Source organism: Bufo gargarizans, chromosome 2 (genome assembly GCF_014858855.1).
Source record: "Bufo gargarizans isolate SCDJY-AF-19 chromosome 2, ASM1485885v1, whole genome shotgun sequence".
NCBI classification, from domain to species: Eukaryota; Metazoa; Chordata; class Amphibia; order Anura; family Bufonidae; genus Bufo; species Bufo gargarizans.
In genome coordinates, this window is record NC_058081.1 from 168,918,655 (window position 1) to 168,946,533 (window position 27,879).

The 27,879-nt window shown below is 41.6% G+C and overlaps 1 protein-coding gene across 4 annotated transcripts in view; it reads right to left on the bottom strand.

The window, feature by feature from the left end:
• The window catches only part of NEDD4 (NEDD4 E3 ubiquitin protein ligase), a 184,572-nt gene that overhangs the window by 40,872 nt on the left and 115,821 nt on the right, over positions 1–27,879 (bottom strand). For all 4 annotated transcript variants that reach the window (XM_044279683.1, XM_044279682.1, XM_044279680.1 and 1 more), the window contains 4 exons: positions 17,398–17,459; positions 3,785–3,887; positions 1,305–1,468; positions 413–530 (listed from right to left, as the gene is read on the bottom strand). In XM_044279683.1, the coding sequence (XP_044135618.1) occupies positions 413–530; positions 1,305–1,468; positions 3,785–3,850 (348 nt within the window). In that variant the 5' untranslated portion in view covers positions 3,851–3,887; positions 17,398–17,459. The remainder of the gene's footprint in view (positions 1–412; positions 531–1,304; positions 1,469–3,784; positions 3,888–17,397; positions 17,460–27,879) is intronic.

A 27,879-nucleotide genomic window follows, 5' to 3' on the forward strand; every position in this document is an offset into this window, starting at 1 on the left:
GTATGTGCACCTAGATTTTGGTGTAAACCATCCTCAAAACTGGTACAGTTGTGCCGATCTTGGTTCTAGGAAACTTCGCCTAGTCCAAAAGGGATATGGCTTAATGGGGAAGTGGTGCGGCTTCACAGGAAAGGGAACACCACAACTCTGACATAAAATTCTACCCCAAAGTAATCTATCCAGCATTTAACACAGTTAGCCGGAAGTGTCTATCCCTGCACCACAAACAGCCTGAGCTACTGTGATAAATCTGGTGCAGGTTTAGACAATCAGGCTTAGTTTATCTATAGGTTTAGTAAATCTACCCCACTGAATTCTGAGATGGGAAACTACTCCCTGCACTTGAGTGATATCAGTTTTAATGAACTTGGTAACTACAGCTCTGCCACATTCAAGGGCAATGTCAATTCACCTCTGGAGAGTCCCTGGCTTCTGGACCTTCTGCTTCCTCAGAGATTTGCCTTCGAGTAGTGAATGCCCGCTGAGCCTCCAACTGAACACTGCCGCTTTCTGGACCAGCAGTGCCATCTCTGGGAAAATAGCAAAGGAAAAGAATGGGTCATGTCACCTATTAGTTTTTTATAGTTCATTTTTATTTTTTGATTGTACAACTTATTTGGCCCCAACAGCAAAAATAATACTCCGTAGTACTCCTGGGGACTGCAATAAAAGTCTCATAGGTGGGGATTTCACTTCTAGGACTCTTATTTATCTGGGGAATGGGGGCCCCCATGGAAAAAGAAGACGGTGTATGCCTGCAAACTTTCTCCATTGTGCAGAAACCACTTTCTCTTCTTTGGAGAGCCAGTCTGGGTCAGTGTTCCTCCATAACTGTGCCAGCCACACAATGCCCAACCAATGTCCGCTATTAGTGCTAGTTAGTGGCAATTATTACAGTGCTGTCTTTTGACAAATACATCTGAGTCTAATGGTTGGGGATGCACAGAATAACATCAGGGGTCGCATACTTCAGGCTGTGCACCCCTGGCCTATAGACACAGAACCTCTTAATTTGAAAGTAACTGGGGGTACTAAGTAGGTGTGGGCTGTAATGTGAGACAATGTAGTAAATCGTCATTAGGACCAAGCCATTTTAACCATGTAAGGATATATGCTGTAAAGCTGGTATTTGAAGCGTGTATACTGCCACACAGGGACATTAGCAGCTTTCAAACTAGTAACATTTTTAAACTATACATATAAATTGGAAAACTGCGTGACCTCATGAAAACAATACATGTGAAATATTTTAGACCACTTTTGACATTTTTTACATTATATTTAGATTCGAGTCAGTTACTCACTGAATGGTAGGCCTCTGCCACTGTGTTCTTTTAAACTGATGGCTGATATAATAAGTTCTTCCCAGAATATCCTGTTTCTCTTCCCACCCTAGAGGTAGCAGAGATATTTCCTGCTGTTGTGGTTGATAAGAGGGGTCTGGTTGGTCCAATATAATCCAGCCAGGCTATGTAAAAATAAAAAGGTTACATTTAAGATAACAGTATGACAAATTACTCACTATATGAAGGTCACTCCAATCCACTGCCACAGCTCCTGTCCTCACCAGACTGGAAGCGTTGATGTTCCGTTCCCATTTGTGACCATAGCACCCAATCATTGGCCTCAGCGGTCAAGTGTGCAAGAACAGCATATCACTGCAGAGGCTCAGCTGTCACGTACCATTCTCGCTTATGTGACCGCTGATACCATTGACAGACTGTAGTGGTTATGAGAGTGTGAGGAGCACATCATCACTTCTAGTCCAGCTGGGACAGGACTCATGGCTGTGGCACAATGGGACCTTCACATGGAGAGTGACTCTTTTTAATTTTAAACTTTTGGATTTGACAACCTCTTTAATGTCATGTCAGCTATGTAAACTGTAACAGAAACGTATGGACATTCAAGTGGCTAAAATGTATTTATGAAAACACTGTGGTATTAAAATCATAAACATTCTAAGTGCCCTATTACATTGGCCGATGCTCAGGCCGTGCGAGCGCTGATAGAGGATAACACATCCTCTAGATGAGCCCGATTACCCAGGCCCATACAAACTGAGTGTGGTACAGCAGTCGTTCCTCCATTATTTACTTCTGTAGATTATTGGCAGTACATCCCTGTTACACAAGTAGATGTGCTGCATTTTTCACCCTGGTGAAAGATTAGCAGACAAACAAGCGCTTTCAGATTCATCAGCTGATTGGCTGCTCAATTATCAGGAACTAGTGCTCTTATAAAGGCTTATTCCTGATAATTGGCCCGAAAATTGTGTGGTCTCCTAGGGCCCTAAGGCAGGTTTCAGACAGACACATGGAGCCCATGAAACATTGTCCATATGTGACTGACATTGCATCACAGTGATCTATAATGCTGTGACTTCCAGGCTGAAGTGGGTGTACTGTAATTTGAGTACAGAACAGTAGATCCAATGTCAGGCTGCACCTCACAGCATCATAGATCACTTTGATGCAGAGTCTGAGTCATACAAGCAGCAGGCATTACACAGGCAGTGTTTCATGAACTGAACACATTTGTCTTAGAAGGAGAACTAACTAAGGGTACTTTCACACTTGCGTTGTTGGATTCCAGCAGGCAGTTCCGGATCCAGCATTAAATATATTTCAATGGAAAATAATGTCGGATCCGGCATTCCGGCAAGTGTTCAGGAATTTTGGACGGAGAAAATACCGCAGCATCTTACACGGCATACAGTTGCAAAAAAAAGGGGGTTAGTCAGCACCTTCCAGTGCAGGTGCACGCTGCCGTGGCAAAGACCTAGAGGATAAAAAAGACAATGCAGCAGCACCCTGCAAATCAGATAAAGTACAATAATGCCAAAAATTATAGTGCTAATGCTACGCTCATTTATAAAGTGAGATGCTTGGCCAGTGCATTTTGTACAAAACCATCTGAGCCCGTCTGCCGTACGTCAAGGCGATCTCTGTTAGATGGGTCCCAACACTAAATACTACCTGGTATGCGCCATAATGGCCGCCATAAAGTTCAGGGAGTGTTGGATCCACATGCATGATGGATCCACTCTGCTTTTTACAATTTTTGATGCCATAATGGCCTCCATTACAAGGGATGCAGGTACCAACATGCATGCCGAGCTCAATACATACCTTTCCTTGTGCCAGACAGCTTCCAATAAATATAGTGAGAGCAGGCTACAGCTTTTGGCATTATTGTACTTTATCTGATTTGCAGAGTGCTACTGCATTGTCTCTTTTTTTCCTCTAGGTCTTTGCCATGACAGCTTGCACCTGCGCACTGGGAGGTGCTAACAAACCCCCTTTTTTTTTTGTAGATTTACAATGCTGGAGATGTGGCACTCCATTGAGTCGTGCACTCCTGATTAGCCTGTCTGCCCCATAGGCTGATTTTAATTAGTTTCAGTATAAAGCTGTAGCCTGCTCTCACTACATTTATTGGAAGCTGTCTGTCCATAGGACTGTATCCGTTGTTCCGGTATGCGCAGTACATTTAAAATGTGAACAAAAAATCCAAACGGACAGACGGATCTGTTCTTGCAATGCATTTTTAAGATGGATCAGGATCCTGATCAGTCTTAAAATGCAATCTGTTGGCGACAGAACTGCTTGCCGGATTCCTTTGCCGCAAGTGTGAAAGTAGCCTAAGCTGCTAGGAGGGAATTCAATAGCGGAAAGGTTTAACGCAAGTGTGAAAGTACCCTTAACTTGCAAAGTTGAATAGTTTTCCTTTATGCTGGCAATGCTAAAAAGAACAAAATCTTAGAAAGAAAGCAAAAACTAACCTCTATCTCTTCACCTTGCTCTGTGCCTTCTTCTTCTGATCCACTGTTTTTAGGTAAATACGTCATTTTTAGTCTAAGATGCCCCTTGACCTTAGATTTGTGACTGATGGGAAAACAGACACAAAGATAAAATGCAGTTAAACACAAACATAAACACCAACTCAAAAGATCATAACTCCGTTCAAGATCTGGAAAAAACCCATTGAGGTCAGTTAATCCAGAAATCACACCTTATCTTCTTGTCACATTCATAGGAGAAATAGAAGTGGTTTCAACTGGAGTGTGAAAGGTTAAAAGGTCTTCCAGTTGCAATTTTTTAATTATTTTTTAAGTAAAAAAAATGTATTACCATATTGTAAAATAAAAAAAAGGTTTTAAAACATCTAATATACAATGGGGGAGATTTATCAACACAGGCTATCCCCTGTGCCGTCATAAATGAAGAGCATACTCCGGCAGTCCGTGCACCTGCACCGAAATCTACACCAGCTCTTAGCTCCTAGTAGTAAATTTTTGTGCTTTAATTCTTGTTCCAGTTTTCTCCATATTTTGTCACTGTTCCAAGAGGCAGAGAACCTGTCCTGGACACATCAACATTTGTATTTTATTACAGCTTATTCACTCCATAGTGCTGGATTTTCTGTCCATGTACATTTCATTTTTTTCTGACTCCAACAGATGAGTGGTCTATTGTCATCTGCAAAAATGGACCTGCAGTGAGATTCTCAGGCGCATGGATCTGTTAAAAAATGAACTGATAGGTGAAAAGTCCATTTCCTGTGTTGTCCGTTTTTAAAATGAGAAAACATTTTCTACGGATAAGCTCAGGATCTGATCTATGATCTACAGCAGAGAGCAGTGGCAGCCTAGGCCTGTGCCTTTACTACAGTGACAGACATTTATAGTGTCTGTGAATGGCCACCATTACCGGCTGAAGGGTTTAGGATAGGCGTTTTTTTTTTTTTTTTTTTTTTTTTTCATTTAACTGAATGTCATAGCTTATGAATTGGTCTCAAGTAGTATGTGCAAGGCTTAACCCCTTAAGGACACAGGGCGTACAGGTACGCCCTTGTGCCCTGGTACTTAAGGACACAGGGCGTACATGTACGCCCTGTGCATTTTCGATCACTGCCGTGCGGCTGGCAGTGATCGGAACCCGGTGCCTGCTCAAATCATTGAGCAGGCACCTAGGCTAAATGCGCGGGGGGGTCCCGTGACCCCCCCATGTCGGCGATCGCGGCAAACCGCAGGTCAATTCAGACCTGCGGTTTGCTGCGATTTCTGCAGTTTCTGATCCCCGCGGTCCCTGACCGCGGGGATCAGAAACTTTTGCATTTGTAAAATATAAATGTATCCCTCCCCCCTGCACCCCTTAGTGATTTTTGCCCGGTGGGAGGTGCAGGGGGAGGGTTGCGGGCGGTGCGGGCGGTGCGGGAGGCGGGCGGTGCGGTAGGCGGGATCGCGATCCCCCGCCCGCCTCCCATTGCGTAATCGTTGGCGTCTAGTGGGTTATACCAGGGTGCCAGCACATTGCTGGCACCCTGGTATAAACGGCTGACATCGGTGATGCGATGTCAGCCGTTTAACCCTTTCCATACAGCGGTCCGTACGGACCGCTGTATGGAAAAGGTTAACAGTAAGAGGGAGCTCCCTCCCTCTCCGATCGGGGGGCTGCTGTGCCTTTGCAGCCCCCCGATGGGAGAGGGAGAGAGCTCCCAGGCAGCCCCCCCAAGCCCCGTCCTTACCCTTCCCCGTCTGCGAAGTTCTGGCCACTACTGAGCAGACGGGGAAGGTTCCCATGGCAACAGGACGCCTCTCAGGCGTCCTGCTGTCCATGGTGCTGAACAGATCTGTGCTGAAAGCATAGATCTGTTCAGTGTAAGTAAAATACAGTTACAGATACCTATATAGGTTCTGTACTGTATTTTACAGACATCAGACCCACTGGATCTTCAAGAACCAAGTGGGTCTGGGTCAAAAAAAAAGTGAAAAAAGTGAAAAATAAAGTAAAAATCAAAAAACACATTTATCACTGATTAAAAATGAAAAAAATAAAATTCCCTACACATGTTTGGTATCGCCGCGTCCGTAACGACCTGATCTATAAAACGGTCATGTTACTTTACCCGAACGGTGAACGCCATAAAAATAAAAAATTAAAAACTATGATGAAATTGGAATTTTGCCCACCTTACTTCCCAAAAAAAGGTAATAAAAGTGATCAAAAAAGTCGCATCTACGCCAAAATTGTAACAATCAAACCGTTATCTCATCCCGCAAAAATCATACCCTACCCAAGATAATCGCCCAAAAACTGAAAAAGTTATGGCTCTTAGACTATGGAAACACTAAAACATGATTTATTTTGTTTCAAAAATGAAATCATTGTGTAAAACTTACATAAAAAAAAAAGTATACATATTAGGTATCGCCGCGTCCGTATTGAACGGCTCTATAAAAATATCACATGAACTAACCCCTCAGATGACCACCGTAAAAAAATTAAAATAAAAACGGTGTAAAAAATGCCATTTTTTGTCATCTTCCGTCACAAAAAGTGTAATAGCAAGCAATCAAAAAGTCATGTGCACCCCAAAATAGTGCCAATCAAACCGTCATCTCATCCCACAAAAAATGAGACCCTACTTAAGATAATCGCCCAAAAATTTAAAAAACTATGGCTCTTAGACTATGGAGACACTAAAACATTTTTTTTGTTTTAAAAATGAAATTATTGTGTAAAACGTACATAAATAAAAAAAATTGTATACATATTGGGTATCACCGCGTCCGTGACAACCTGCTCTTTAAAATTACGTCATGATCTAACCTGTCAGATGAATGGTGTAAATAACAAAAAAAAAAAACGGTGCCAAAAAAGCAATTTCTTGTTACCTTGCCGCACAAAAAGTGTAATATAGAGCAACCAAAAATCATATGTACCCTAAACTTGTACCAACAAAACTGCCACCCTATCCCGTAGTTTCTAAAATGGGGTCACTTTTTTGGAGTTTCTACTCTAGGGGTGCATCAGGGGGCTTCAAATGGGACATGGTGTCAAAAAAAACCAGTCCAGCAAAATCTGCCTTCCAAAAACCGTATGGCATTCCTTTCCTTCTGCGCCCTGCCGTGTGCCCGTACAGCGGTTTACGACCACATATGGGGTGTTTCTGTAAACTACAGAATCAGGGCCATAAATAATGAGTTTTGTTTGGCTGTTAACCCTTGCTTTGTAACTGGAAAAAAAATATTAAAATGGAAAATCTGCCAAAAAAGTGAAATTTTGAAATTGTATCTCTATTTTCCATTAAATCTTGTGCAACACCTAAAGGGTTGACAAAGTTTGTGAAATCAGTTTTGAATACCTTGAGGGGTGTAGTTTCTTAGATGGGGTCACTTTTTTGGAGTTTCTACTCTAGGGGTGCATCAGGGGGGCTTCAAATGGGACATGGTGTAAAAAAAACTGTCCAGCAAAATCTGGCTTCCAAAAACCATACGGCGCACCTTTCCCTCTACGCCCTGCCGTGTGCCCGTACAGCAGTTTACGGCCACATATTGGGTGTTTCTGTAAACTACAGAATCAGGGCCATGAATAATGAGTTTTGTTTGGCTGTTAACCCTTGCTTTGTAACTGGAAAAAAAATATTAAAATGGAAAATCTGCCAAAAAAAGTGAAATTTTGAAATTGTATCTCTATTTTCCATTAAATCTTGTGCAACACCTAAAGGGTTGACAAAGTTTGTGAAATCAGTTTTGAATACCTTGAGGGGTGTAGTTTCTTAGATGGGGTCACTTTTTTGGAGTTTCTACTCTAGGGGTGCATCAGGGGGGCTTCAAATGGGACATGGTGTAAAAAAAACTGTCCAGCAAAATCTGGCTTCCAAAAACCATACGGCGCACCTTTCCCTCTACGCCCTGCCGTGTGCCCGTACAGCAGTTTACGGCCACATATTGGGTGTTTCTGTAAACTACAGAATCAGGGCCATGAATAATGAGTTTTGTTTGGCTGTTAACCCTTGCTTTGTAACTGGAAAAAAAATATTAAAATGGAAAATCTGCCAAAAAAAGTGAAATTTTGAAATTGTATCTCTATTTTCCATTAAATCTTGTGCAACACCTAAAGGGTTAACAAAGTTTGTAAAATCAGTTTTGAATACCTTGAGGGGTGTAGTTTCTTAGATGGGGTCACTTTTATGGAGTTTCTACTCTAGGGGTGCATCAGGGGGCTTCAAATGGGACATGGTTTCAAAAAAACTGTCCAGCAAAACATGCCTTCCAAAAACCAAACGGCGCACCTTTCACTCTACGCCCCGCTGTGTGGCCGTACAGTAGTTTACGGCCACATATGGCGTGTTTCTGTAAACGGCAGAGTCAGGGCCATAAAGATACAGTCTTGTTTGGCTGTTAACCCTTGCTTTGTTAGTGGAAAAAATGGGTTAAAATGGAAAATTAGGCAAAAAAATGAAATTCTCAAATTTCATCCCCATTTGCCAATAACTCTTGTGCAACACCTAAAGGGTTAACAAAGTTTGTAAAATCAGTTTTGAATACCTTAAGGGGTGTAGTTTCTTAGATGGGGTCACTTTTATGGAGTTTCTACTCTAGGGGTGCATCAGCGGGCTTCAAATGGGACATGGTGTCAAAAAACCAGTCCAGCAAAACATGCCTTCCAAAAACCAAACGGCGCACCTTTCACTCTACGCCCCGCTGTGTGGCCGTACAGTAGTTTACGGCCACATATGGGGTGTTTCTGTAAACGGCAGAGTCAGGGCAATAAAGATACAGTCTTGTTTGGCTGTTAACCCTTGCTTTGTTAGTGGAAAAAATTGGTTAAAATGGAAAATTAGGCAATAAAATGAAATTCTCAAATTTCATCCCCATTTGCCAATGACTCTTGTGCAACACCTAAAGGGTTAACAAAGTTTGTAAAATCAGTTTTGAATACCTTGAGGGGTGTAGTTTATAGAATGGGGTAATTTTTGGGTGGTTTCTATTATGTAAGCCTCGCAAAGTGACTTCAGAGCTGTAGTATTCCCTAAAAATTGGGTTTTTGTAAATTTCTGAAAAATTTCAAGATTTGCTTCTAAACTTCTAAGCCTTGTAACATCCCCAAAAAATAAAATATCATTCCCAAAATAATTCAAACATGAAGTAGACATATGGGGAATGTAAAGTCATCACAATTTTTAAGGGTATTACTATGTATTACAGAAGTAGAGAAACTGAAACTTTGAAATTTGCTAATTTTTCCCAATTTTTGGTAAATTTGACATTTTTTTATGCAAAAAAAAATATTTTTTTTAACTTTATTTTACCAGTGTCATGAAGTACAATATGTGACGAAAAAACAATCTCAGAATGGCCTGGATAAGTCAAAGCGTTTTAAAGTTATCATCACTTAAAGTGACACTGGTCAGATTTTCAAAAAATGGCCTGGTCCTAAGGTGTAAAAAGGCTGTGTCCCTAAGGGGTTAAAGCAGTTGTCTCACTTCAGCAAATGGCATTTATCATGTAGATAACGTTAATACAAGGCTCTTATTTATTTTTCAATCACATTATACACTTCTCGTATACAGGGGTTACAACCACCCAGCAATCCAGCAGTGGAGGTCGTGCTTGCACCAGCCTATGTGCATTCCTGCAGTCTCAGCCACCAGAGAGGCCAGTGTTTTTTCCTATAGTGTGCAAGCACGACCACCACTGATGGATTACAGGGTGGTCGTAACCATGGATCTGAACAGTGTATAATACAGTGTGATTGAAAAATGAATCAGGCCAGCAAAGGAGGCAATATGGACACTCACAATACATTAGTAAGTGCCTTGTATTAAAAGGGGCATAAGCTCCCCTTCACTCCTTTAGCATTTCTTGCTCAGATGTTCCCTCTTGCCTTGCATTGAGCAGGACAGGGCCTGTTTGTTGTGAGCCGGTGACATACCAGGCTTCACAACACTATGCTAGGCGGAGACTTCCGCCTAGCAGGGAGCCCGGTGACGTCACCAAGCCAAGTGGGCAGGGTATAGCACTGTTCTGGGTGGTTTTAGAGGCGGGTATTACAGCACAAGGCAAGGGGAGCACCGGAGCAAGAAAATGCTCCGATGCTCCTATCCTACATGCTAAAGGAGTTAAGGGGAACTTATGTCCGGGTTCAGCTCTGAACCCGGACAACCCCATTACCTTTCTCTACATGATCAACACCATTTGCTGAAGTGAGAAAACTCCTTTGACTGAATAGGCTTCAGTCAAATGAACCCCATGTCATTTCACCTGACATCTAGTTATTAAATAGGATGACAAGTGCAGATCATGCCATCAGCACCGTATTTAGTCCAAAAACCACACAGAAAATGCACAAAAATGCATGGACACGTACGGAGCTAATGTTTGATGCTTCCTATTCATTTCAATGGGGGATTCATTGTGGTTTCTGCCCCAAGATAGGGCATGCTGCTTCTTTTTTCCCCACTAATGCTTCCCATTAAAATTAATGGGAGTCTGTTTTGAGGTGGAAACGTTCCAAAATCAGAGCCAAAAAACTCTATGTGAACTGGCCCTTATGATTTCAGTAACTAAGCCTCACTTTTTGTAGATACCTCTGGATCTGGCCCATGTTCTTCTAACTACAGATATAGTTAAAGGAATTCTGTCACCTCCCCCGGGCACTATTCGAAGAAAAGTTGCTGCTCCTGGAGAGTCCCGATTGCCAATTGTTATGTTAACACTCCTTCGTTACCCTGTTGTTCCAGCATACATCGCCACTGGAATACACCCATGGGACGTATAATCTTGCGCTCAGGAGGTCCTCTTCATTATGTGAGCAAGCTCACTCGGTCAGTGTATGCCAGCGCTGGATTGTGAGCACATCGGAAAACCCAGACTCAACAGAAGCAGTGCTATTCATGTAGTACAGCATCTAAATAGTGGTTGGGGGAGGTGACAGATTAACTCGAAGGTATAAACTCAGAGCAGAAGTGATCTTTTTTGTGTTTATAGTTGTGATATTAGTGCCAACATAAATGATCCTAAACAGCCAAATACTTGTAATAAATTCGCTAATAAAAAAAAATAGTGGACTGTATTGAGTATGTATTGAATAGTTAAAGTCCTAAGCAAACACATTTTTCAGAGTTCTTTAGAATGCGGTCAGAAAATATGCAAAGACATTCCATCTCCGTGCCCAGCGAAAAACCGGAGTTATAAAACTCTGCCTGAAATAAGAAAACTTGTGTTTTGGGTTTCAGCTCTGGGTCCAGGACAAAAATGCGCTAAGAATTTACAGCCATGTTTATTACTTAAGATGCTGGGTATAGCATTCTCCACAATCACATTTCTATACATAATGCATATCCTATTAGCGCAAACTTGAAACAAATGTAAGAACTCAGTATGGTAACATAAATGGCTAAAAAAAATTGCAAAAAAAATGTAAAATTTATAAAATGCAACTAAACAAGAGCCAACATGAATACAACATTAGGCCAAATGTATTATTACTGAGAGAGGAGGTTAGACTGGGCAATGATTGACTTTTACATAAACAATGTTGGGAACAGAATGTAATATTCATGTAGGCCTGAGATAATGGCATAATTCATTAGAACAGGTGGCATTTATGGCATACCCAAATTGTTCTGCATTTCTCTGGAACATATTCACTTAACTCTTAAACTCTGTGGAGCTGCCAGGTATGCCATGGGAACTTTTCTTGGTATTTATGTGCACTTGAGCAGACAGTAAAATAATTTTTCTGTATAGCTTTTATCAGCCCTTAACACCTCACTACGGTCCCCTAGACAGCTACAACAAAATATAAGAAAACACCAAATTTAGGCTCCATTTACACTGGCTTTAGGATATCGGTTTGAAATATTTATCAGAAAATGTTCCATATTTAAGTCTGACATAGGTCTCCAATGTATGCCATGCAGTTGCATACCTCGTTCATACACTGCCATTGAATAAACATGTACAGTACATGGCACACATATTTTTGCAATGCCCAAAAAAGTATAGCATAAACACTGCAGTCAGTAAGTCCAGACTTTGGTGTAAACATTGGCGTCAGTCCATACTCTGGTGTAGATGCTGGGGTCAGCCAATCTGGTGTAACTGCTGTGATCAGTCAGTCCATACTCCAGTGTAGATGCTGCGGTCAGTCAGTTTATAGCCTGACTGCAGCATTTACACTAGACTATGGGTTGACTAACTGCAGCATTTACTGTAGACTATGACCTGACTGACCGTAGCATTTACACTAGTCAGCCCATAGTCAGTCTATAGTCTAGTGTAAACATTGCACTCAGTCCATAGTCTAATGTAAACTTTGCGGTCAGTCAGCCCATAGTCTACTGTAAATGCTTCGGTCAGTCAGCCCATAGTCTAGTGTAAATGCTACGGTCAGTCAGTCCATAGTCTAGTGTAAACATTGCACTCAGTCCATAGTCTAATGTAAACTTTGCGGTCAGTCAGCCCATAGTCTACTGTAAATGCTTCGGTCAGTCAGCCCATAGTCTAGTGTAAATGCTACGGTCAGTCAGTCTATAGTCTAGTGTAAACATTGCACTCAGTCCATAGTCTAATGTAAACTTTGCGGTCAGTCAGCCCATAGTCTAGTGTAAATGCTTCGGTCAGTCAGCCCATAGTCTAGTGTAAATGCTACGGTCAGTCAGTCCATAGTCTAGTGTAAACATTGCACTCAGTCCATAGTCTAATGTAAACTTTGCGGTCAGTCAGCCCATAGTCTAGTGTAAATGCTTCGGTCGGTCAGTCCATAGTTTACAGTAAATAATACAGTCAGCCCATAGTGTAGTGTAGATGCTGCGATCAGTCCGTACATAGTCTGGTGTAAACACTGAGTTTAGTAAGTCCATAGTTTATTGCAGGGATGCCCAACCTGCGGCCCTCCAACTGTTGCAAAACCACACTTCCCAACATGCTCCGATATCTGTAGGCTATCCAGACATGCTGGAAGTTGCAGTTTTGCAACAGCTGGAGGGCCGCAGGTTGGGCATCCCTGGTTTAGTGTAAACATTGCGGTAAGTCCATAGTCTAGTGTAAATGCTGTGGTCAGTCCACAGTCTACGGTAAATGAAGCACTCCATCTGATGTAAATGCTGCGATCAGTCTATTGTCTAGTGTAAAATCTGCACTCAGTCAGTCCATAGTCTAGTGTAAATGCTGTGGTCAGTCAGTCCATAGTCTAGTGTAAAGACAGTGGTAAGTCAGTTCATAGTCTGGTGTAAACGGATCCTTTTCTATTGTGGCAGATTGTGTTAGAGAAAACGGATCCTTCCCCATTGACTTGCATTGGGGGTCATGCCAGATCCATCTTGCTCTGCATCCCAGGACGGAAAGCAAAATACATGTTGCAGTTTGCTCTCCGGTAGGGCTGCACGATATGGGAATTTTGTGCGATTGCGATTAAGGCCCTAAAAATTGCGATAACGATATGCGATGTGATATTTTAAAAGGGAATTGTGCTAGACGTCTATTTGCTTGGATTTTCCTATATGAGCTGCTGACGCGGCTGGGTATGACATAGTTGTGGGGGATCTGTGGAGGACGCCGCTATGTGGGGGATCTGTGGAGGACGCCGCTATGTGGGGGATCTGTGGAGGACGCCGCTATGTGGGGGATCTGTGGAGGACGCCGCTATGTGGGGGATCTGTGGAGGACGCCGCTATGTGGGGGATCTGTGGAGGACGCCGCTATGTGGGGGATCTGTGGAGGACGCCGCTATGTGGGGGATCTGTGGAGGACGCCGTTATGTGGGGGATCTGTGGAGGACGCCGTTATGTGGGGGATCTGTGGAGGACGCCGTTATGTGGGGGATCTGTGGAGGACGCCGTTATGGGGGGGATCTGTGGAGGATGCCGTCATGGGGGGGATCTGTGGGGGGGGAATCTGTGGAGGACGCTGTTCTGGGGGATCTGTGAAGGACCCTTATGGGGGACCTGTGGATGGCACTGTTATGGGGTGGATCTGTGGATGGCACTGTTATAGGGGATATGTGCTATGACACACAGGGCCATGAGGGGGGCGAGCATAAGACACACATATAGCATCTTATGCTGGTCCCCATCATGGGCCTATGTGTCTTAAACTGCGCACATAACTGGCTTTGTGTGTAAAGTATTTTACTACTGTGTGAAACAAGCTCTCTCCTATTGATAAAATGGCCAGCCTCTGTACTCACTTTCACAGTACTATGAATGCACTGCATCGAGCGGCAGCGAGCTGGCCGGCCGGCGCGTGACTGCCGCTCGATGCATCGTGAAAAGTGAGTACAGAGGCTGGCCATTTTATCAATAGGAGAGAGCTTGTTTCACACAGTAGTAAAATACTTTACACACAAAGCCAGTTATGTGCACGGGGCCCTTCATATATAATCGCAGCATTTTCGGGTCGGCCAAATCGCCATATCGCATTTGGCGATTATCGCGGTTCGATTATTTTTTCAATATATCGTGCAGCCATACTCTCCGGTATGGGAATGCAACTAAACGGAATGGAATGAATTTTGGAGCATTCCGTTCTGTTCAGTTTCGTCCCCATTGACGATGAATGGGGACAAAACTGAAGCGTTTTTATCGGATATTGAGCCCCTATGATGAATCTCAATAACGGAAAACTAAAACTGTGAGGAATATGGATTAATATTTACTGTCAGCCATGTCCCCACACCCGCTATTTGCTCAAAAATAGCAGAGGTAGTGAACTCCACAGGGGGACCCTGCTTCAAAGCCCCAGCCATATGGCAGGGAACTTCTTACAGGCCACCTTTGTTTACAACTTCACACCCCATTCAGACAGCATGGATCCTGCAGAAAAGCAATTCCCCAGTTCGATCAAATCTAACAGACAGCATGGAACCAGCGATTTATAAGGAATTATGAATCGCCCGGCCATCACAGGCGCAAACCGGATACATATTTGTGTCCCGGTGGCCACAATGAACATGCCCATGGTCTTAGTTTAGTGGTGGGATGCCAGGGAAGGGAGATATACATATCTCCTCACAGAAACCCAATAACTGTACCATGCTTGGACTCTACTGGTAGCCAGAACCCAGGTGGATCCGTTTGTCCTAGAACCATCTTCCTGTGACCTTCTGGCCTGGAGCTATGAACCCTAAAGCGTTTTGTGGGTCGTTGGTGCCAGCCCAGCAGAGGGGGGGTGGACCCCTCCCAAAGGTCGGGAGGGATTGGCTACAGGTTAAAAGGCTTGTGCCAGCAAGCGGGCGTGTCTTTTCTCTGAAGGAGGGTCACATCGTGCCATGTGTTTAGAGGGACCTGCAACCAGCTGACATCACTGCCCTCCATGTGAATACAGCAAAGGACTAATCAGAACGCAAAGGAACTGACTTGCGCTCTGTGTAATCCTGTGTATACCATATTACCTGTATTTGTAACCTCAGACTACTGTAAATATTCTGTGTGCATAGTGTTATATCTAGTGTGCCCTTAAGGCGATTAAATATATAATTTAATCTTGTGCTGTCTTATCTCGATCACGAATCCCCACATCCGTGTTTCGACCTAGTTATAAGCTACGGCGGGTTGGTGTCTCACCCTATAGAATCCAGTTAGTGGACCGGGCTTATAGCAAACGAAGAGCTGGTGGCAGATTACCCGGGCTGAGAAAGTGCTGTTTCACTGCGGCAGTGAAAAGGCTCTCTCAGCTTGTTGCCTCTCTGTGCCCGTCTGGACAGGAGGTGTCTGTGTAAACTGTACTAAGCTGACCTTACCTGCTCCTCCAGGAGGGCGTAACGTCACGTCTTGGTAACCAGGGACCATACCGCGTCTCGCGAGCTCAACGTAGTTGGCGTCAAGCGGGCACGAGGGGTGGTATCCGGCACAAAAACGCTAATGTGAAAGTAGCCTAACAGGATTCTCTTGGGGTAAAGAAGAAACAGGGGAATGGAAATGGGCGCAGGCAGCAGAGGAAGTGCAGGGGCTATGTGGGTGAAGAGGAGACTTGTTGTGGCAATACTGTGTCAGAGGGCACACAAAGAATTCAATCTCAGGGGGTGGGGGCATAAACAACAGAAAGGGGCTCTGTGTAGGGGGTAGGGTACAAAGGAAAGTCACTCCTGAGGCATATGGGGAAGACAATGAGTGTCAGGGGCTCTTGAAGGGTGTACAGGAACACATAGTAAACCATTCCTCTGAATCTGCCCCCTATACTAAACACATACTGGCGGTAGATATAGGAGTACGCCGTCCCCCTCTGACAATCAGTCAACAAATATAGGAGTCCCTCATGCAGCCACTTGTAAGGATCCTCTTCTCTCTCCCCTTCATTCACATGCCAGCAGGACCTGCCATACTGTCCAGATCATATCCTATGCTATTTCAGTACCAGTAGCAGGTAGCATGGTTTTGTAATGCTACCACCTACTGGCCACAAAAAAAACCTTATCTGAAACAAAGGAGAGCTAGGAATGGGAGGACAGCAGCTGTTCACTATTTAGAGCTTAGTTTAGCCTGTAGTGCCTTGCTGCCCCTGCAAGGTACTGACATCTGCTGGTTCAGACACTGTTGGACTTAGGTATTTACGGCCCACCAGTGTAATAGATACTGGGGGCCCACCCTACAGTGATAAAGGCATATTGAATGTTTAGTTTTAACAACTGTGATACAGTTTGAGAAAATATCTTTTATTCCAGGTGCACTGAACACAGTATGTATTGAGGACAATGTGGCCTGATATATGGCTATATAAGGTAAGTTATAAACTAGATGAAGAGCCTGTGTGCAAGAATTATGTCTGGGCAGCAGTGCAATCAATGACCACACAGCAACCCCCCCACAAAAAAACAAAACAAAAAAAACAAAACAAAAAACATGTATACACACACATATATATATATATATATATATAGCACAGAGGCTACACATATATGAATATACTGCACGGAAGCTGGCCATACACAAGACACATGCGGCACACATGGCACTAACACATAGGTCACATGCGGCACACATGGCACTAATACATAAGTCACATGCGGCACACATGGCACTAATACATAGGTCACATGTGGCAGACAACACGGATACATAGCTCTAACTTTTAATATGTTTCTATGACATCAAATTTTTTTATGATTGCATTTTACTCATTTTGGGCTTGAAATCATTTTTGCAGTAGCTCAGACTGGATGATCAATCTGGTGCAGGGATAGACCCTTCTCTGACTCTATACCAACTATTGTATGGCTTACATTGAGATAAAGATTTACGCCAGAATTTTGGGGCAAAATGGCGCATCTTAGGTCCTGTCCCTTCAAATGAAGCTCCCCCTTTCTGCTACGTCGCTTGTACAGCATGTCACAAAATGTAGAAACCCTAGACGTGCCAAATTGTGCCACTTTTTGGCACAAACACATTAGTAAATCTGGGGCAGTGGTATTAGCCAACGGTGCAAAAATGTGGTGACAGGTTTCTCTCTTTAAATAATAATTACAAAAAAAAAAACCCCCTTATGGTATGAACGTAAAGAACAATTTTAACTATCTAGGTGCTGACAGCACTCAACAAGCAATTCTTTAGAATTTATACCTTTAACCACCCAGCTGCACAGAATATGCAATGTACATGTAAAGTACTCACTTCCGTGGATGAAGGATGAAGTCTTTAAAAGTATATGGTCGCTCCAACCGTGGATTTTCAGTCTGAAAAAAAAGCAGAGACATCAGCACCAGCACTAAAACAGAATAGTTTTATTGCTGACTATAATGAGGATTCTTAAATCATGAGATTGCAGAATGATTTTTTTTATTTCTACATCCTTTAGAGAAATCATAAACCATAGCACTTTTCAGACATTATCATCACTCAGTCTCCAGTCCGGCTCATAATCTAAATTCCCAATCAGCATGCCTTTGGTATGTGGGAGGAAACCCAGAGGACACCCATGCAAACAGGGGGAGAACATACAAACTCCATGCAGATGTTCACCCTGGTCGGATTAGAACCCAGAATGCCAGAACTGCTGCTCTATGCAAATTCTTCTTGACTGGGGTCAATCTTAACCCGTTAGTGCCCACCCATACGCCTTTTACGGCGGTCACTAAGGGGCCTTAGGCTGGGACGCCGCTTTTTTACAGCGGCCCAGACCTAGCACTGCACGGGTCCCCCGTTGCAATGGCACCCGCCGCATGTAAAGTGCTGACAGAGGGAGCGGACTCCCTCCGTCTCCCATCGGCACCCCGCAAATGTGATCGCGGGGTGCCGATGTGTGTGAAGGCTGGCTGGGGTCTAATGTAGGCCCCAGACCAGTCTTTAGTAAGAATCTCCCCCATATGTTTGGTATTGCCACATCCATAATGACCCAGACTACATAAATATCACGTAAATTATCCCCTATGGTGAAGACCGTAAAAAAATAATAAATACAAAAAAAAGAGACAGTTGCTAATTTATTCTTAGTTGCCACCGAAACTAACAAGTGATCAAAATGCGCCAATGTTACCAATGAAAAATACAAGTTGTCCCGCAAAAATCAAGCCCTCACCCAACTCATATATATATATATATATATATATATATATATACAGACGTGGACAAAATTGTTGGTACCCTTTGGTCAATGAAAGAAAAAGTCACAATGGTCACAGAAATAACTTTAATCTGACAAAAGTAATAATAAATTAAAATTCTATAAATGTTAACCAATGAAAGTCAGACATTGTTTTTCAACCATGCTTCAACAGAATTATGTAAAAAAATAAACTCATGAAACAGGCATGGACAAAAATGATGGTACCCCTAGAAAACACAGAACATAATGTGACCAAAGGGACATGTTAATTCAAGGTGTGTCCACTAATTAGCATCACAGGTGTCTACAACCTTGTAATCAGCCATTGGGCCTATATATATGGCTCCAGGTAATCACTGTGTTGTTTGGTGATATGGTGTGTACCACACTCGACATGGACCAGAGGAAGCAAAGGAAAGAGCTGTCTCAAGAGATCAGAAAGAAAATTATAGACAAGCATGTTAAAGGTAAAGGCTATAAGACCATCTCCAAGCAACTAGATGTTCCTGTGAGTACAGTTGCACATATTATTCATAAGTTTAAGATCCATGGGACTGTAGCCAACCTCCCTGGACGTGGCCGCAGGAGGAAAATTGATGACAAATCTAAGAGACGGATAATCCGAATGGTAACAAAAGAGCCTAGAAAGACTTCTAAAGAGATTCAAGGTGAACTTCATGCTCAAGGAACATCAGTGTCAGATCGCACCATCCGTCGTTGTTTGAGCCAAAGTGGACTACATGGGAGACGACCAAGGAGGACACCATTGTTGAAAACGAATCATAAAAAAGCAAGACTGGAATATGCCAAACTACATGTTGACAAGCCACAAAGCTTCTGGGAGAATGTCCTGTGGACAGATGAGACAAAAATCGAAGTTTTTGCCAAGGCACATCAGCTGTATGTTCACAGACGAAAAAATGAAGCATATCAAGAAAAGAACACTGTCCCTACTGTGAAACATGGAGGAGGCTCTGTTATGTTCTGGGGCTGCTTTGCTGCGTCTGGCACAGGGTGTCTTGAATCTGTGCAGGGTACAATGAAATCTCAAGACTATCAAGGAATTCTAGAGAGAAATGTACTAGCCAGTGTCAGAAAGCTTGGTCTCAGTCGCAGGTCATGGGTCTTGCAACAGGACAATGACCCAAAACACACCGCTAAAAACACCCAAGAATGGCTAAGAGGAAAAAATTGGACTATTCTAAAGTGGCCTTCTATGAGCCCTGACCTCAATCCTATTGAGCATCTTTGGAAGGAGCTGAAACATGCAGTCTGGAAAAGGCACCCTTCAAACCGGACACAACTGGAGCAGTTTGCTCATGAGGAGTGGGCCAAAATACCTGCTGAGAGGTGCAGATGTCTCATTGACAGTTACAGGAAGCGTTTGATTGCAGTGATTGCCTCAAAAGGTTGCGCAACAAAATATTAAGTTAGGGGTACCATCATTTTTGTCCATGCCTGTTTCATGAGTTTATTTTTTTACATAATTCTGTTGAAGCATGGTTGAAAAACAATGTCTGACTTTCATTGGTTAACATTTATAGAATTTTAATTTATTATTACTTTTGTCAGATTAAAGTTATTTCTGTGACCATTGTGACTTTTTCTTTCATTGACCAAAGGGTACCAACAATTTTGTCCACGTCTGTATGTATATATGTAATGGGTCTTGGGAAGCGGCAATGCAAAAACATTTTTTTTCTTTTAAAAGAAGGGGGTTTTATTGCAAAAAAAGTAGTGAAACAGAAAATACATGTATTTGGTATCACTGTAATCGTAGTGACCCAAAGAATAAAGATATTATTTTATACCGAAAAAACGCCAAAGTTCTTCTCACACATTTGGGCCCCTAAATTGCCAGGGCAGTATAACTACCCCACAAGTGACCCCATTTTGGAAAGAAGACACCCCAAGGTATTCCGTGAGGGGCATGGCGAGTTCCTAGAATTTTTAATTTTTTGTCGCAAGTTAGTGGAATATGAGACTTTGTAAGGAAAAAAAGAAAAAAAAAGAAAAATCATCATTTTCCGCTAAATTGTGACAAAAAATAAAAAATTCTAGGAACTCGCCGTGCCCCCCACGGAATACCTTGGGGTGTCTTCTTTCCAAAATGGGGTCACTTGTGGCGTAGTTATACTGCCCTGGCAATTTAGGGGCCCAAATGTGTAAGAAGTACCTTGCAATCAAAATGTGTAAAAAATGGCCTGCGAAATCCGAAAGGTGCCCCTTTGCCCACCTTGGCTGCAAAAAAGTGTCACACATGTGGTATCGCCGTACTCAGGAGAAGTTGGGCAATGTGTTTTGGGGGGTCATTTTACATATACCCATGCTGGGTGAGAGAAATATCTTGGCAAAAGACAACTTTTCCCATTTTTTTATACAAAGTTGGCATTTGACCAAGATATTTTTCTCACCCAGCATGGGTATATGTAAAATGACACCCCAAAACACATTCCCCAACTTCTCCTGAGTACGGCGATACCACATGTGTGACACTTTTTTGCAGCCTAGATGCGCAAAGGGGCCCAAATTCCTTTTAGGAGGGCATTTTTAGACATTTGGATCCCAGACTTCTTCTCATGCTTTAGGGCCCCTAAAAAGCCAGGGCAGTATAAATACCCCACATGTGACCCCACTTTGGAAAGAAGACACCCCAAGGTATTCAATGAGGGGCATGGCGAGTTCCTAGATTTTTTTTTTTTTTTGCATAAGTTAGCGGATATTGATTTTTTTTTGTTTTTTTTCTCACAAAGTCTCACTTTCCGCTAACTTAGGACAAAAATTTCAATCTTTCATGGACTCAATATGCCCCTCACGGAATACCTTGGGGTGTCTTCTTTCCGAAATGGGGTCACATGTGGGGTATTTATACTGCCCTGGCTTTTTAGGGGCCCTAAAGCGTGAGAAGAAGTCTGGAATATAAATGTCTAAAAATGTTTACGCATTTGGATTCCGTGAGGGGTATGGCGAGTTCATGTGAGATTTTATTTTTTGACACAAGTTAGTGGAATATGAGACTTTGTAAGAAAAAACAAAAACAAAAACAAACAAAAAATTTCCGCTAACTTGTGCCAAAAAAAATGTCTGAATGGAGCCTTACCAGGGGGGGAGTGATCAATGACAGGGGGGTGATCAATGACAGGGGGGTGATCACCCATATAGACTCCCTGATCACCCCCCTGTCATTGATCACCCCCCCTGTAAGGCTCCATTCAGACATCCGCATTATTTTTTACGGATCCATGGATACATGGATCGGATCCACAAAATGCATGCGGACGTCTGAATGGAGCCTTACAGGGGGGTTATCAATGACAGGGGGTGATCAGGGTAATCAGGTTGATCACCCCCCTGTCACTGATCACCCCCCCTGTAAGGTTCCATTCAGACATCCGCATGATTTTTTACGGATCCATGGATACATGGATCGGATCCACAAAACGCATGCGGACGTCTGAATGGAGCCTTACAGGGGGGTTATCAATGATCCGGCGTGTAATTCCGGCAAATGGAGTACACGCCAGATCCGGACAACGCAAGTGTGAAAGAGCCCTAAGGGGTTAAGGAGAACATGTTACCATACTGCCTGCCACACGCATCGAGTTTCTCGCATTGAACTAATCCGTCTGTCTGGTCTAAAGGGGCAAGGTTTTGTTTTTCTTAACCTCTTAACCACTTCACATCCGGGCCATTTACCCTCTTCCTAACAGAAACTAATTTTGCAAATCTGACGTGTCACTTTATGTGGTAATAACTTTGGAACGCTTTTACTTATCCAAGCCATTCAGAGATTGTTTTCTCGTGACACATTGTAATTTTATTTAAGACGTTAGAAGGCTTAGAATTTTAGAAGCAATTCAGAAAATTTCAAAAACCCACTTTTTAAGGGCCAGTTCAAGTCTGAAGTCACGTTGTGAGGCTTACATAGTGGAAACCCCCCATAAATTAGCCCATTGTAGAAACTACACCCCTCAAGTTACTCAAAGCCGATTTTACAAACTTTGTTAATCCTTCAGGTGTTCCGCAAGAATTAAAGGAAAATGGAGATGACATTTCTAAATTTCACTTTTTTGGCAGATTTTTCCATTTTAATCCATTTTTTTTATTTAACACATCGTGGGTTAACAACGAAACAAAACAATATTTATTAACCTGATTCTGTGGTTTACAGAAAGACTCCACATGTGGTCGTAAACGGATGTAAGGGCACACTCAGGGTGCAGAAGAAAAGGAGCGCCGTACAGCTTTTGGAAGGCAGATTTTGCTGAACTGGTTTTTAGATGTCATGTCCCTTTGAAGCCTCCCTGATGCACCCTTACAGTAAAAACGCCCAAAAAGTGACCCCATTTTGGAAACTAGGGGATAAGGTGCCAGTTTTATTGGTACTATTTTGGGGTACATATGATTTTTAATTGCTCTATATTACGTATTGATATCAAATATGTCTACTTTCTTTGTTTTAATTTTAGATAAAGCATTTTTGAAAAAAAATATATATGTTTTTGTGTCTCCATTTTCTGAACGCCCTTTTTTTTCTGCCGATAGTCTTATGCAGGGGTTTGTTTTTTTACAGAAATAGTCAAGGTATTGGTACCATTATTTGTACCATTTTTGGCTACATACGATTTTTAGATCATTATGGGGCATGGTCACCAAAAAATTGGTTGTTTTAGCACATTTTTATTTTATTTTATTTTTTTACAGCGTTTTTATAGAGAAGATCATTATGGACGTGGCAATACCAAATATGTATACTTTTTCTTATTTATTTAAGTTTTACACAATAATAGCATTTTTTGAAACAAATAAATAATGACGTTTCAGTGTCTCCATTGACTGAGATTCAGTTTTTTTTTTATTTTTTGACTGATTGTCTCATTTTTTGCTGGATGAAACAACGGTTTGTTTGCTACTATTTTGGGGCCCAGCACCCAGGCTGGGTCTCATGGGCAAACTATCAGGGTATTACACTGTGTAATAACACACTCATAGTCAATGTAGTACAAAGCAGATGTGTTGTACTGCATTGAAAGAGGGATCAGACCCTGAAATGTTGAAGACCCATAGTGGGCCGAAACGAAAATTAAATAAAAGTTTAGCAAAAAAATTTTGTTTCAAGTAAAAAAACAAAAACAACTGACCAGCTCTATAAAAATATCACATGATCCACCGTAAAATAAAAAAATATGGTAAATAAAAACAGCCAAAAAAGCCATATTTTGTCACCTTACATCACAAAACGTTCAACACCAAGACATCAAAAAGTTGTATGTGCCCTAATATAGTAACAAACAGTCACCTTACCCCGCAAAAAATGAGCACCCACATAAGACAATTGCCCAAAAAATATACAATATAGCCTTCAGAAAATGGAGACACAAAAACATGATTTTGTTTTTTCAAAAAGGCTTTTATTGTGTAAAAACTAAATATTTTATAAAGAAAAAACACAGACATATTAGGTATTGCTCTATAAATATAAATATATATATATAAAAACTAGGCCAAAAATTCGATTTTTTTTTTATCACCGTACATCACAAAAAGTGTAATACCAAGCAAAAAGTCATATGCACCCTTAAAAAAAAATACCATCAAACAATCACCTCATGCTGCAAAAAATGAGCCCCACAAAAGAAAAAAAAAATATATATATATGGCTTTCAGAAAACGGAGACACAAAAACATGATTTTCTTTAAAAAATAAATGCTTTAATTGTATAAAACCCAATATAAAAAAATTGATAAATTAAATAGTCACCTCCGTAACAGCCCGCTCTATAAAAATATCACATGATCTACCCCCTAAGGTAAAGCTGTAAAAAAAAAGTTAAATATAAATTGTGCCAAAACAACCATATTTTGGTCATCTTGCAAGAAAATTTATAATACTGACTGATCAAAAAATCATATGTATCCAAAAATGGTACCAACAAAAATGTCATCTCTTTCCGCAATAAAGAGCCCCTACACAGGAGGATTGGCAGAAAAAATAAAATAAAAATATGCCTTTTAGAAAATGGAGACACAAAAACAAGATTTTTTTTTCAAAAATGCTTTTTTGTGTAAAAGTGAAACAAAATAAAAATTAAAGTAGACATATTTGATATTGTCCCATCCATAGCAAGCTGCTCTATAAAAATAGCACGTGATTTAACCAGTCAGATGAATGCCGTAAAAAAAACAAAAAAACAACTGCCTCACAAAAAACTTAATATATCAAAAATCATATCTAGCCCAAAATAGTACCAATGAAACTGTAACCTTATCCCGTAATATCCAACATGGGGTAACTTTTTTGGCGTTACTACTCTAGGGGTGCCTGAGGGGTCTTTAAATGTCATATGGCAACTTAAAATTATCTAAGTGAAATCTGCCCTCCAAAATCCATATGGCGCTCCATTCTTTCTGCACCCTGCCAAGTGCCCATAAAGCAGTTTACAACCACATACTGGGTGTTTTTGTAAACTGCAGAATCAGGGTTAAAAAAGTTATCTTTGGCTGGTAACCCTTAATGTGTTACAGGAAAAAAATTATTAAAATGGAAAATCCACTGACGAGCAGACTATTGTCAAGATAGTCAGCCTCATCTGTCTGTCTGGCCTTTATTGTATGGCACAGCATCCACGCTATAGTACCTACTGCATGCAGCATCTGACAGAACTGGACATTTACCTCAAAGAGGCACTGCCCACACTAAAAACAAGTTCAGAAAAGTTGTAGGTCTGTACGAGTCCTTAGCGTCATAAATGGTACTACTGTCTGAGATGAAACAAAGATGTTGGAAAACAGATCTACTGAAACACAAAACATATTAGAAAGTTGCAGAACTTGTAATTTAATTAAAAGTCATTACATTCATCTACATGAAGTTTGGGAAACCTTTCAACATGTTGACAATTATTCCACTAAAGGTTTTATTATATATGCACAGGATAGGGTACTTTCACACTTGCGTTGTTTGATTCCGTTGCAAGGACTGCCTGCCTGATCAGGCAAACTGTATGCAAACGCATGTCATTTTTTCTGACTGATCAGGCATTTTTATGCAATACCAGATCTGTTTTTCCTGTGTCATCAGGCAAAATGGATCCAGTATTTTTTTTTCTTCACATTTTTAAAGGTCTGTGCATGCGCAGACCGGCATACCGGATCCGTCAATGCGGCAATTTGAATGCTGGATCCAGCACTAATACATTCCTATGGAAAAAAAAGCTGGATCCGGCATTCAGGCAAGTGTTCAGTTATTTTGGCCAGAGATAAAACCGCAGCATGCTGCGGTATTATCTCCGTCCTAAAAAGTCAAAAAAACTGAACTGAAGACATCCTGATGCATCCTGGACAGATTACTCTCCGTTCAGAATGCATTAGGATAAAACTGATCAGTTATTTTCTGGTATTGCGCCCCTAGGACGGAACTCTAGTGTGAAAGTACCCATAGTTGATCGGATTGCAGGTGGATCTGACTGCTGGAAGGCAACCAGTCCTGGAGTCCTCTCTCTGAATGGAGCAGTAGAAGGTCACTCTACTCATTGGGACTGACAGAGTCTTCATCAGCCCTCACTGGAGCGGTGGACCAACATGAACACAGCACTACCACTTCATTCGGAGAGGGGAATAGGGGAACCCTTCATTCTTGGGGTCATTCTGCAATTTGTCATTTATCACCTTCTACAAGGGTGCATAATGAGCCAAACCAGCATTCATAAGAAGACAAGATCCTGATCACTGGCCTGTGTAAATATGGCAGCGATCAATCAATGCTCATTTGTCAGCTGATCACATCAGCAATCCTAAAACTCATCGTTTGTCAGCAACACATCTTTCCATGTAAATGGGATGTGCTGCCAACAATACGCAAACATTAAGAAGACAAAATTAATCTATTCGCCCCACAGTATACATCCTTTAAACAAGCTCCAATAGACTTATAGTGATTGTTATGGCAGCAACCTGTGTAACAGTACCCTTACAAACAGTATTATAGCCTAGTGCAGAAGTTACAATTCTGCTGCTTCCTACTGGAAACGGTCAACAAGCTTGTTGTCAGATACATTCAACAGTTCAGGCAAGCCAATAGGAAAACAGGAAAGTTAGGGATATTCACACGTCGCAGATCTGTTGCTGAAATTACCACAAAACTGATTTGAGTGCTTTAGGGTGCAAACACACGGGGGAGAATGTATCAAGATTGTACATTGAAAATTTTGGTGCAAGTGCCATTTTGAACCAAAATTTAAGGCTTTTTAGTTTTTTTACAGAACATTTGCAGTTTTTTTTTTAAACGTGATTTGAATGCGGGCACGGTTTAGTTGTTTCATGCCAGATATTATCAGCGAGAGTTTTTTTTTTTTTTTTTAAAGAGCTGTGAAACCTCTCCAGGTGGGTTGGAGCATTTCTACGAAAAAGTGTTCAGCTTTCATATGTGCAGAATTTATCAAGATTAACCCTTTCAGTTCTGGCTTTTTTTATTTTTCACTCTCTGCCTTCCCAGAGCCATAACTTTTTTTTTTCCCATTCACAGATATATCAGCGCTTGTTTTTTGCGGGACAAATTGTACTTCTAATCGCACCTATTTAGATTGCATACAATGTAGTGGGAAGTTGTAAAAAAAATAAAATAATTATCTAAATTGGGTGTAATTGGAAAAAAAACTTAATTCCACCATAGTTTCATAGGTTTCGTTTTTACAGAGTTCCCTATGCTGTAAAACTGAGTATCAATTATCCAGGTCAGTACAATTACGACGATTCCATATTTATATAGTTTTTCCTGTGTATTAATAATTTAACTACCATTCTATTTTTTGTGTAATGTATAGTGGCAGTAATGCTGAGCATTTTTGTAATATACTTTAATTACTGAAATCGTACATTTCTATTATAAAATGGCTGTAAAGTGGCTCACTTTGAGCCTTAGCAACGCTCCTCTGTCTTCTGTTTACAAGTCTCCACTGTTAGGTAAACAAAAGACAAAGGTTCAAAATGGCCACTTTACAGCTATTTTCTAGTAGAAATATATGATTTCAGTAATTAAAGTATATTACCAAAAATGGTCAGTATCACTGCCCCTATATATTACGAAACTAAAAGTAGAATGGCGGTTACACTTTAAAAATGACATAAAAACTTTGAATTTGTTTTTCTCTGCATTGCCACATCCTCATAACTATTTTATATTTATGTCTACAGAGCGCTGTGTGGGCTCTTTTTTTGCTGAGCGATCTGCAGTTTTCAGTGATACCATTTTTGGTCTGTGTACACCTTTTTAACCACCTCCGGACCGCCTAACGCAGATGTGCGGTCCGGAGGTGGCAGCGCTGCGCAGAGTCACGCATATACGCGTCATCTCGAGAGACGCGAGATGACGCGAATATGCGCCCGCGCATGCGCAGTTCGCGCCGGCATTTTGTACAGGAGTATTTCGTCAGCAACCTGCCAGCCGTGATCATTGGCTGGCAGGTTGCTGATTTTTAAAAAATCCAATCAGAAGCCAGATAACAGATCATATTTGTAAATATGATCTGATATATGGCTGCCTGCTCCTCTGC